An 11953-nucleotide genomic window follows, 5' to 3' on the forward strand; every position below is an offset into this window, starting at 1 on the left:
ATACATTTTCACCGTTCTGCTTGTTCAGCCATGGGGAGAGTAGGTTGCAATCCTAAACCCACTTACCTAGGAGTAAGTCCAATTGAATTCAGTAGGATTTATTCCTGAGTAGACACAGTTCGGATTGTTCTCTTAAGGCACCAGTTATTTGTCTCCTGGTGACTACGCATTTGGCTCAGAGCTCTCCCTCCTATCTGCATAATTTTCAAGCTTATTTTCTCAGCTACGAAAGTCAAAAACCTTTCAGATTAAAAGGTGAGGTCCACCACATGTTTATTCCCAAACCTCTGCAGAATCATAAAGTACACACAGTCCCTGTCTAAAGTTCTTTTAACATACGTATTTTTGCCGGTTCCTTTCCGAGGTTTTCAGTGAATTCATTCTAAAAATACCTTGCAGCTTTGGAACAACAAACAGTTACTCTAACCTAATCTCTATCCTGCTGTCAGGAGAAACCCAAATAGTTCCATTCAAATGGTGATGCTAACAAGAATAGTTTTAAGAGGCCAACCACTTGAATACAGCAGGTTGCTAACTTTTTCTCCTGGCAGGGCTCTGAGGCCTTCAACAGAGGCAATTTCTCAGGACACACTTTTCCCATCACCGAATCTCCCTGTTTAAAGTCTCAGGATGAATAAACAGAAGCCAAGCAAATCCTATTGCTCTGTTTGCTCCAGGATCTCAGTGTTCACAAGCCAAGTTTAGTTACTGCAGTCCCTGCCCCTCTCCTCCAGTGTACAGTGCATTCCTTCTCCTTCTATACTGTAACACTGAGATGGGGAGCTATATATTAATCTGTTGTCTACTTCAGATTTGCAGATCTGCTAATGAGCTGGGTAGCAGAGGGCAATGCGTATATTTTATTTGTATTTATTTAGAGCATTGTGCACCGCTCTTCAGCCACAGAGGCTCCCAAAGTGGTTTACATTAAAACGAGAGATTTTGGCAATTGATCTGGGACTGCCTGCTTGCCGCAGGGCATTAAAAAAAAAAAGGTCTAATCTGTAGCCAGCAGAGCTCAGAGCCCATAAATCGGTGGCATAAAGTCCTGGGTTCAATCCCTACCACCTGCGATTTCAGGTAGCAAGCTTCAGAATGACTCCTGTCTGAGAGCTTGAGGAGCTGCAGCCAGCCAGATTGGGCATTACCAATGACCAGAGTTGGGTTTTTTTAAGCCACTTCTTATATCATTAACTGAGCAGGACCAGCTCATGTTGTCTGGGTGCGATCAGGGGGAGGGGTGTGTGGCAAGAGCAGGAATGAAAAGCAGGTTACTGTCGGCAGTCCTGTCTTGTTTGACAGCCCGCTGGGTTTTGCACAAATGCCTAGGGATGTGGAGAAGATGGAGCCACCATTGCTCCTGTGCAAGGAAGCTTACCTGCCCGTGCCATAATTATTGCTGCGCACCTCACACATACAATTCCCACCCCCCACAACCATTGGTCTTGGTCTTGTGGTGTCCTGACCATAGCTGTCAACGTTTCCCATTTTTTAAGGGAAATTCCCTTATTTCGAATAGGATTCCTTGCAAGAAAAGGGAAAAGTTGACAGCTATGGTCCTGACTCCTTTCCCCAGCCCCTGGCTTCATTTTTTCCCCTGGCAGCTGCATTCACTTCCAGCCCAGCCCAGCAACAATGTCTGGCGTTGAAGATGCCATTGTCCCTTTGGAGACGTACAAAGTAGACCACTGCATCCAGCTTCTCCCTCAAGGTAGCAGAGAGGAAATCCTATTTCCCTGTCGTCCCTTTCGCATGTAGCTAAAACACAGACAGGCCAGCTGCTTTAGAGAGGTGTATTTGACTGCTGTACACAGAGCATTCCACCTCGCCTCCGCTTCTTCCAAAGGTCACCGTGACAGCAGGCCATTCAGCCGTGTGAAGCGGTAGAGGGTGAGGCGGATTCCTTGCGTCCTCTCTCCCCATCCACAAAATGCACACACCCCACCCTGGTTCCCAACATCTGTTCACAGGCCCAGCGGCAGATGGCAATGGACAGCTGCTCTTGGAACCAGCTTTAGCCAGCACCAAAAGAAGGGGAACTATTTAACTAAAAAGAAAAGAAAAGAAATAAAAGCACAGTGAAAACCCTTCTGGGTAGCCTACGAGATTGTTCCTCCCTCTGGTGCAGCGGCGTAAGAGAGTGATGGTGAGCATCAGGAGCTGGGAGAGGGAATCAAACCGGATTCTGCCAGGCTCTCCAGTTCTTCTTTCTCTTGCTTGATCTCGCAGAGTTTGAACTCGCCGCCGGGCTGAGACTCCGCCGACTCGCCTCCTCTCGGGTTCTCTTTCGAATGGCACTTCTGGTGTTTCATCAGCACCCCCCTCTGCCTGAACCTCCGCCCGCACTCCATGCAGCGGTAGGGCTTCTCCCCCGTGTGGATCCTCTGGTGCGTGATCAGGTCCGAGAGCCTGGTGAAGCGCCTCTCGCACTCGTCGCACGGGTAGGGCTTCTCTCCCGTGTGGATCTTTTGGTGCCTGGTGAGGTCGGAAGGGTAGGCGAACCTCCGGCCGCACACTTTGCAGGAGAAGGGCTTCTCCCCCGAGTGCGTCCGCTGGTGGGAGACGAGGTTCGAGTGCTGGATGAACCTCTTCCCACACACGCTGCAGGCGTGGGGCTTCTCCCCCGTGTGGATCCTCCGGTGGGTGGTGAGGGAGGAAGAGGAGACGAAGCGTTTCCCGCAGTCGGCGCAGGCGTAGGGCTTCTGCCCCATGTGGTTCCGCTCGTGGATCTTCAGGGCCGACTGGTGGCTGAAGCATTTCTGGCAGTAGGAGCAGCGGTAGGGCTGCTCTCCCGAATGGCTTCTCTGGTGACTGACAAGGTACGCTCGCTGGCTGAAGGTGTCCCCGCACTCGGAGCAGATGTGGGGCTTCTCTCCCGAGTGGATTTTCTGGTGTCTCGTAAGGTGTGAGAGCTGACTGAAGCTCTTCCCGCACTCGACGCACAGGTAGGGCTTTTCTCCTGTGTGGACATTCAGGTGCTTGGCTAGGTCCGAGGGGCGGGTGAAGCTCTTGCCACATTCGATGCAGAGGTGGGATTTCTCTTTCCTTTGGGCTCCCTCTGGGGCTGCGGGCGCTGCCGCCTCTTCCTCTACGTCTTCCCTCCTCGATCCCTGGAGTTCAAATTGCTCCTCGGTTCTGCTGGCTGTGTTAGTGGTGCCTGGAGGGTGAGGAGGCAAATGACAATGTTGGGCCGTGGGCCATTGCAAAGGTGGGAGGAAGATGGGGCCAAAAAAAACTAGGGCTGGATCTACACCGACCTTTCCAACGTTATTAGAACGATATTAGATACAGTGATACCTTGGGTTAAGAACTTAATTCATCCGGGAGGTCCGTTCTTAACCTGAAACTGTTCTTAACCTGAGGTACCACTTTAGCTAATGGGGCCTCCTGCTGCTGCCGCGTGATTTCTGTTCTCATCCTGAGGTAAAGTTCTTAACCTGAGGTACTATTTCTGGGTTAGCGGAGTCTGTAACCTAAAGCATCTGTAACCTCAGGTACGACTGTATATCGTTCTAAAACGTCACAGGGCATACTGGTAAATTTAAAACGTTCTTTTCCTTGTTTTCTCTGTAAAAATGCTGCTTCCCTACTGCTGGTTCCTCAGTGATTTGCAGCACCCATTTTAATAACACATTATGAATGTTAAAAGTAGAATGTAATGTGTTCTTCTAAGTTATGAAAAGCATTCCTTAACTCTTCCACCAAGACCATATAACACCAGTCCTGAAAGACCTACACTGGCTCCCAGTACGTTTCCAGGCACAATTCAAAGTGTTGGTGCTGACCTTTAATGCCCTAAACGGCCTCGGCCCAGTATACCTGAAGGAGCGTCTCCACCCCCACCGTTCTGAGGTCCAGCTCTGAGGGCCTTCTGGCGGTTCCCACACTGTGCAAAGTGAAGTTATAGGGAACCAGGCAGAGGGCCTTCTTGGTAGTGGCGCCCGCCCTGTGGAACGCCCTCCCACCAGATGTCAAAGAAATAAACAACTACAGTACCAGACTTTTAGAAGACATCTGAAGGCAGCCCTGTTTAGGGAAGCTTTTCATATTTGATGAATTATTGTATTTTAATACAGTGGTACCTCGGGTTAAGTACTTAATTCGTTCCAGAGGTCTGTTCTTAACCTGAAACTGTTCTTAACAGCACCACTTTAGTAAATGGGGCCTCCTGCTGCCACTGCGCTGCCAGAGCATGATTTCTGTTCTTATCCTGAAGCAAAGTTCTTAACCCGAGGTAATATTTCTGGGTTAGCGGAGTCTGTAACCTGAGGCGTACGTAACCTGAAGCGTATGTAACCCGAGGTACCACTGTATTTTGCTGGAAGCCACCCAGAGTGGCTGGGGAAACCCAAATAGATGGGTGGGGTATAAATAATAAATTATTATTATTATTATTATTATTATTATTATTATTATTATTCCTTAACATTATAAACCATGAGTGAAGATCCACCCTAGGAGTGGGATACATCTAACCAGCCCCACTTGCACCTGTGCCATGGTGTCAACTAATCTTCTTTCCCCATGCGCCCCCTCTCTCCAAATTGGCTTAGGGAAGCTCCAGAGAATCTGCAGAACAGCATATTGAAGGAGGGAAGAAAGGGGGTATCGTTCCGTCTGGAGAGCTGAAATGATTGTGCAGACAGAACAAATGGAAGAGAGGAAAATGGAATTCCACTCTAGGCGCATAAGCATATTTTCAGTGGGTACCAAGAGCTTGTAAGACTCAACACCAATTGTACCAGAGGGAGTCTTACCCACTAGGCAGGCGCTGCCGTTATCTTGCTTCCTGACCTCCCTGCCAAGCTGCCTCTGCCTGGCATCCAGCGGAGCTCTCTGCGCTTCAGAAAAATCCACAGCCACCTCTCGGAACGGCTCGTGCCCCTGAAACAGCATTGAAAGTCCTGCTCACAAAGAGGCTGGCAGCCCAGCGGTAGAGGGTGTTCTTTGCATATATGGAAACCTTGATTCCTAGCATACCTATTCAATGGACCTGGGACAGCAGAGTTAAAAGCAACCTGTGTGTGAGATCCTGAAAAACGGGGTAGGAAACTTCCTGCCAGTCCAGAGGGACAGGACTGGGTTAAATGCAGCAGGGCAGCGGTGAATTTTGAAGTGCAGGAACTCATCATGACAGCAGCCACAACCCCAACCACATGACAATCCAACAGTAGCATTTGGTTCCATGCAGAAAGAGAAAAAGAGAGGGGGAGAGAGAGAGAGAGAAACAGTGGTTCTCAAAGGGTGTGGGAAGAGAGGCTGGCAAGTGTGGTGGAAAGATTCAAGGACAATCTAAGAAACATTTCAACATTTCAGTGTAGTAAATAGTATAGTATCAAAATAATTTTTTTGCAGAATATGCAAAGATATATTTCCAAAAGCATCAAGCTCACGCCTCTCACTGAGTTTGTTTAACTACTTACGGTACTTATGTAACAGGCTCATTTATAATTATATTTTGGGAATGATCCATGTTCTTACGTGGCTGCGTTGTTTTATACTTCCTGGATGTCCCATGATCATCTTACAATGATCATCATCTTCATGTGCCTCCTCCTCAAGAGGTCCAGAGGGTGGCAACACGAGAACAGGGCCTTCTCTGCAGTGGCTCCCCATCTGTGGAATTCTCTCCCCAGGGAAGTTTGCCTGGCTCCTTCATTATACACCTTTAGGCACCAGGCAAAAACGTTCCTTTTTAACCAGGCCTTTGGTTGATCTGATTGACATCCTATGCTCTTTTCAAATGTTTTTTTTTTGGGGGGGGGAGCTATTGGGTTGTTGTTTTTATATACAGTGGTACCTCAGGTTAAGAACTTAATTCGTTCCGGAGGTCTGTTCTTAAGCTGAAACTGTTCTTAACCTGAAGCACAATTTCTGTTCTCATCCTGAAGCAAAGTTCTTAACCCAAGGTAATATTTCTGGGTTACTGGAGTCTGTAATCTGAAACGTATGTAACCTGAAGCGTCTGTAACCCAAGGTACCACTGTATGTATTTTGTGGTTTTATATCTTGATTTTATTCTGTGAACCGCCCTGAGACCCCCAGGTATAGGGTGGTATATAAATTCAATAAATAATAATAGTTGTGCTCCATGTTATATATTGAGCGCTGCTAGGAGATTCTGTTTTCCAATCTGTAAAAAATCTGGTGGTGGCATGAGCAAGTTTTTATTCTAAAAGTGTGGCTGGAGCAAAAAGTTTGAGAACCACTGGCCTGCACTTTTCCCCCTGTTTCTGCCTTTGCTGCTACCCTCACCTGTTCTTCCTGCTGCTCGCCTTCCTGCTGCCTCAGAATGAAGCCTTCCGCCAGGGCCACTGCTTGGGCGCAGGTTTCTGGGCTCCGATCCCGGACCTGACTTTGGATTTCCTGAGGCAGGATGGTCAGGAACTGCTCCAGGATCAGCAGCTCCACGATCTGCTCCTTCGTACGGCTCTCCGGCTCCAGCCAGCAGTGGCAGAGCTCCCTCAGCCGGCCGCAAACCTCCCGAGGCCCCTCAGCCTCCTGGTAGCAGAACTGCCGGAAGCGCTGGCGATGGATCTCCGTGCCGGTGGAGTTCCCTTGCAGGAAGGCGGCCTTCACCTTCCCGTAGTCCATCTTGTCTCTGGAGGCCAGGCTGCTCAGCGCCTGGTGGGCTTCCACGCTGAAGGCCGGCATCAGCCGGGTCAGAGCATCTCCCCTGGGCCACTGGCAGGCGCCAAAGACCCTCTCGAAAGCAACCAGGTCGTCCCAGGAGGTCAGCTCTGGCAACGGCGGGTTCCCCCATCTTGCGTGAGGGGACTGCATGGTCTTCAGGAAATCCTGCCACTGGGTGTGCAAGTGCTGAGGTATGCTGCCCTCCTGGCGTGGCACTGCCCAGCAAGGTGGCTCCCGGATGGCTCCCGGACGGATGGCAAAGCTCTCTCTTCCTGCTCCGTCCAAGCTCTCTGCTGGCCTTGGGCCTGCCGGGTCCTGTTTCTCCATTTTCCCTACTGGCCTCGTCGTCTTGTCCAACCTTTCCTGAACCCGGAGACCCACAGCTGCCGCATCCCGCGACTATTCAGCCATTTTACCTTTCTGGAGACGGATTTATCCCCACCCTCTCAGCTGCCCACCCCGTCAACTACTCTCACACTTGGAATCCTCTCTTATTTATTTTTTTTCCTGTTTCCTGCACCATATACCCTTGCGAGGGTATGTGATACCCTCCTGACAGTGCTTGTGGGTTTGAACAGCAGGGTCGCGGACAAGGCCCGAGTTCTTGTTCAGATACTTAGAGCTCGTTCCTGAGAAAGAAAGAGAGAGAAATAATAATTAAAATTAATATGGGGGGTTCCCTCATTGCGAGAAGAGAGGTTACAGAGAACCGGGCAGAGGGCCCTTTTAGATAGTGGAACGCCCTCCCAGCAGATGGTCAAACAGATAAATAGCTACGGTATGTTTTTAAAAAGACGTCGGAAGGCAGCCCTGTTCAGGAAAGGGTTTTTTGTGTTATGTTGTATTGTGCTTTTACTGTTTTTTTGTTGGGAGCCACCTAGAGTGGCTGGAACAACCCAGTAAATGGGTGGCTTATTATTATTATTATTAAAAATTGTGGCTCACATCTGTCCTCCAGGTTACCTAGGACAGGGTACCTAAGGCTGTTTGTTTCTGTCCCTGCCCTAAAAGAATCCTGCAATATGAAGTTAGCCTGAGAAATAACAACCACTGGTTTCTCTTGACAGACTGGCTGGCAGAAGGGGAGGATATTTTGAGCATAGCACAATCAAGGGCCTAAATCAGGGGTCGTCTAGGTGTTGTTGGACTGCAACTTCCATCATCTCTTGCCGTGCCTGAAAGCCCTGCTCTGTCACAGCTCTGTGACCCAGAGCATTTTGCTTGCAGAAGACCCCCAGATTCAGTCGTCAGATAAAAGGATGATGGAGCAAGACCATGAGAATGACTTCCTTCTGCCTGAGGCCCTGGAGAGCTGCTGCCAGTCAGAGCAATCAATACTGGGTTAGATGGACAAACAGGCAGCTTCCTGCATTCCCACAGGTATTATTTAATAATTCTTTCACAGGTTAAGCAGAATTCTGGCAGTTAAAACACATTTCAAAGTTGAAGTTGTGGTGTGTTCCAGGTTCTTATGAAGCCGAGCTTGGGTGTGATTCTTCATACACAACCTACGTCTAAAGCATTCCCCCTCCTCACAAAAGGACCCTGGGAACTGTAGCTTATAGACCCACCAAGTGTCCCCATTTTTCAGGGACTGTCCCAGATTTACAGAAGCCGCCCCAGTTTCTGATTTGATCCCGGAATGTCCCACTTTTCCTTAGGACGTTCCTATTTTCATTGGAAAAAATGTTGAAACGTTTGGTAGGACATCCTTATTTTCATCAGAGAAATGTTGGAGGGTACGAGCTTTACCCCTCACAGAGCGACAATTCCCAGCATCCTTAACAAACTACAGTTCCCAGGGTTTGGGTGTTGTTACTAATGTGCTTTAAATGGATGGTGTGTCTGCAGTCTGAGTCTTTGAAGGGGAAACTTGGGTAAAAAATTATATATAATGGTACCTCAGGTTAAGTACAGTGGTACCTCGGGTTACATACGCTTCAGGTTACAGACTCCACTAACCCAGAAATATTACCTCAGGTTAAGAACTTTGCTTCAGGATGAGAACAGAACTCGTGCTCTGGCGGCGCGGCAGCAGGCCCCATTAGTTAAGTGGTGCTTCAGGTTAAGAACAGTTTCAGGTTAAGAACGGACCTCTGGAACGAATTAAATACTTAACCCGAGGTACCACTGTACTTGATTCGTTCTGGAGGTCCGTTCTTAACCTGAAACTGTTCTTAACCTGAAGCACCACTTTAGCTAATGGGGCCTCCCGCCGCCGCTGCGTCGCCGGCACATGATTTCTGTTCTCATCCTGATGCAAAGTTCTTAACCTGAAGCACTATTTCTGGGTTAGCGGAGTCTGTAACCTGAAGCTTATGTAACCCGAGGTACCACTGTAGTAGCAGAAATCCTTTGATAAGACTTATGAGGGCAGGAACAGTCCAACTCCTGAAGCCTCTCCCCCCCCCCATTTTTTTATTTCTTTCAGAATTTGGTTCATTGATGTTGGGAAATCAATTCTTAAGAGGCTTGATTGTGCTAACTAATTGTTATGAGGCAATCTGTTGGATTTATTTTTATATACAAAAAATATGTGTTATTCTCTGGGAGCAACACATGGCATCAAGTGTCTGCCAAAATCATGCGCAGATGGACATCTTTGCTACCCAGTTTATTACAACTACACACATGTGGTGAAATCATTCTTAATGTTTTCACTCAGCCTCCGAGAGTCACATTAGATATACCCAATTCCCTGGATGGTTGTGCTGGGACACAGTTTATCCCTCTCCCATCCATCAAGGGGTGCTGCCTGAATTATTTCTGTCGCAGGGCGGCTGTTTTTAGTTCTTATGAAACGCAGAGTAGCTCAGAGAGTAGAAATGGAGCAGAAAGGGGGAAAACAGAGGTGTTATTGTCTCAGGGACCAAAAGCGGGCTCAGCATGCAGATTCCTTAATCGGCTCAGGAGTTAAATACGTTTCTGCAAAGCTCGCCCTCCCCACCACTAGCAGGCAGCGGTGTCCACTGGGGCTCCCCCTCCCCAATTCAAAAACAAAACCCACTCTCCACCTCAAGTCCTGCAAGCAGCTTGCCCTACAAGCGCGTGAGAATGGGGTGTGCACGGATCCTATTGCCCCTTCCTGGCCCACCCCAATTAAACTAGAAAAGTCTGCTGGGACTCTCTTCCTTCAATGAGTGGCTGGAAATGGGGAGTCCTAAAGAAAGGGGTGTTTCGTAAGCAAAGCCCGCGCGGGGGGGGGGGTCGGATCTGGTGTAAGAAACCCCATTTTGGGGGAATCCTGCCTTTCCCGTTGGAGGGAGTTTCCCCTGAATGCAACCATTCAGCAGAAAGAAGGTGCCTTCCGTTCCCTCCCACTCGCCGAACAAGCGAGCAAAACACAAAACTCCGGATTGTCTCCTTTTGTGTCTCCCTCTCTCTTTTTTTACGGAATTAAGTTAACCCCACCATGGCTCCCCCCCCCCCACAACCCTCCCGCCCCGCCTCCCCTCCCCACTTTTTTATTATTAGTAGTAGCAGCAACAGCAGCATTGCATTTAAGGCATGGCATCCATGAAGCCTGGCTGCTTGGGACTCGGTGCAGCCGGTTGGGGGTGGACGCCTCGACCCTGGACAAAGGGAGAGAGAAGCAGATCTATGGAGCAGGCCCCACAGAAGCGCCCCCCCATGCTTGCACAGACCACGGCCGTCGTTTCCCAACTCCACAAAGAAGAGGCGAGATTCCCCCCCCCCCGGTTCTGTAAAGCTTTCCACGCAGATCTGCAGAGATCCGTGGAAAGGAATCAGCCCCCCTCCGGCTACCTCCTTTGCCAGCCCTCCCCTCTTCCCCCCCACCCGGATTTTGCTCTTCGGCTCCGCCTGATTCTCTCTCTCCCCCCCCCCATTTTCTCCCTCCCTTGCAGCCGCATCGGCTCTTCCCCCTTTGCCCAGATGCCCCTGAAACTCACCGCTCCCCACAGCTCTTTCCTCCGCGCGGACCCCTGAGGATCTCGAGCTCTGCAGACACAATCCTACCCGCCCCCCCCTTGCACACCCCTTAATAAAATTCAAATCCCGAGGTTTTTTAATCCAGGGCGGAGCAGGATGGCGCCTGGGCTATTGCATCTCTCTCCCCCACCCCCCCGCCGCCGCCTCTCGGCTTCCTGGGCCTCTCCAGGGCTTAGCTCTCACTCAATAGGACTAAGCCGGCTTAAATCCAAGGGCTCCTGTTTAACTGGTTTGAGGATCGGGCTGCCAGTCAATTTAACTCTTGACGCGTCTCGGGCCTTAGAGGGGTGTTTGCGTTATGGGTTTTTGGAGCAGTTGAGTTTTGACTTTTCTCTCTTGGCAAAGGCGAAGTTCCCTGGCACCGCAGAAAGCGAGATCGTGGGGCTTGCAAGGTTTAAAGTCGTTTGGTTCCAGTTGCGCCCTCCCCCCAAAAAACAACACCCCACCAATGGTCTCTTTTCTGGCGCTACCTTAACGGAAAGAGGCGCCGTGTTCCCTTCCTGCACGGCGTTTCAACAACAATAAATCACGCACCGCGCGGTGCCTGTTTCCACAACCATTCCAAAACTAGCAGTCAGTTGAGATTACCAGTTGCTCTTCCGAAGTTGTTGAACAACGGATTTTCAACGCAGTCGCATCTTCTGACATATGTGGCTTAGCCTGCTGCTCTCGAGACCTGCTTTAAATTTCTCCACGTGGAAATGCAGATACAGAATCGAGGGTGTTTTCAACCTCCCCAGGACATTCTGTAAGTGGTCTGAAAGTGGCCACCAAGGGAGGCTTGCAATCTCCCTTACTGTCACTTGTTTGTTGACTCAAAACCATAAATTTTAATCACACTGTAAGTCCTAACTAGTTTACCGACAGGCTGTGATGCTGCTCTGGAAATAATGTTTTAGGGAGTGATCAGACTTTATAGAGGACAAGGATGGCAAAGTAATCTATGGTGTGTAGAGGATGGAAATCACACATTTTAGGGACATATCAGCATTGGCTTTTTGCTACTTTAAGAGGGGAATTCGGTCTGAATTTTGACATGAAAACGTTCAAAGCTGCTTGGAACCCCCCCTTGTATACCTTAACTAATCTCTCTTCTTTTCTTACAATGCTACCCCTCAAGCTAGGATCAACTGAAAATGCCATCTTAATAATTCTGTGTTGATTTGCAAAATTATTATCACAGGAACAGTAAGCTGTCCCACCTCCTCTGTTTGGCTGCTCCACAACTGTAGGATTTCCTTTCCTGAGAGATTAACCAAAGTTTGAACCAGTATATTTTGAGGACGAATTTTAAGACCTTAACTGGATTATCTTAAATATGGAGCACTAAAAACCAGGGATATAGTTTATTAAATGTGTAATTTTATTT

At 49.0% G+C, this 11953-nt stretch overlaps 1 protein-coding gene across 2 annotated transcripts; it reads right to left on the reverse strand.

Annotated features, from left to right (window-relative positions):
• Window positions 1-256: 256 nt before the first annotated feature.
• LOC309362809 (uncharacterized protein) lies at window positions 257-11151 on the reverse strand. Of its 2 annotated transcripts, none has more exons than XM_081898685.1 (4): window positions 11055-11151; window positions 6256-7262; window positions 4758-4884; window positions 257-3157 (listed from the first exon to the last, which is right to left on the reverse strand). In XM_081898685.1, the coding sequence occupies exons 2-4, from the start codon at window positions 6958-6960 to the stop codon at window positions 2154-2156; spliced, it is 1836 nt and encodes a 611-aa protein (XP_081754811.1). In that variant the 5' UTR covers window positions 6961-7262; window positions 11055-11151; the 3' UTR covers window positions 257-2153. The 2 variants fall into 2 exon arrangements, with proteins under 2 accessions (XP_081754811.1, XP_081754810.1); XM_081898684.1 differs by lacking the exon at window positions 11055-11151 and adding an exon at window positions 10545-10682.
• Between the last annotated feature and the right edge of the window lie 802 nt (window positions 11152-11953).

The sequence above is a fragment of the Podarcis melisellensis genome, assembly GCF_964234715.1.
Source record: "Podarcis melisellensis genome assembly, chromosome: 2".
Lineage (NCBI taxonomy): Eukaryota > Metazoa > Chordata > Lepidosauria > Squamata > Lacertidae > Podarcis > Podarcis melisellensis.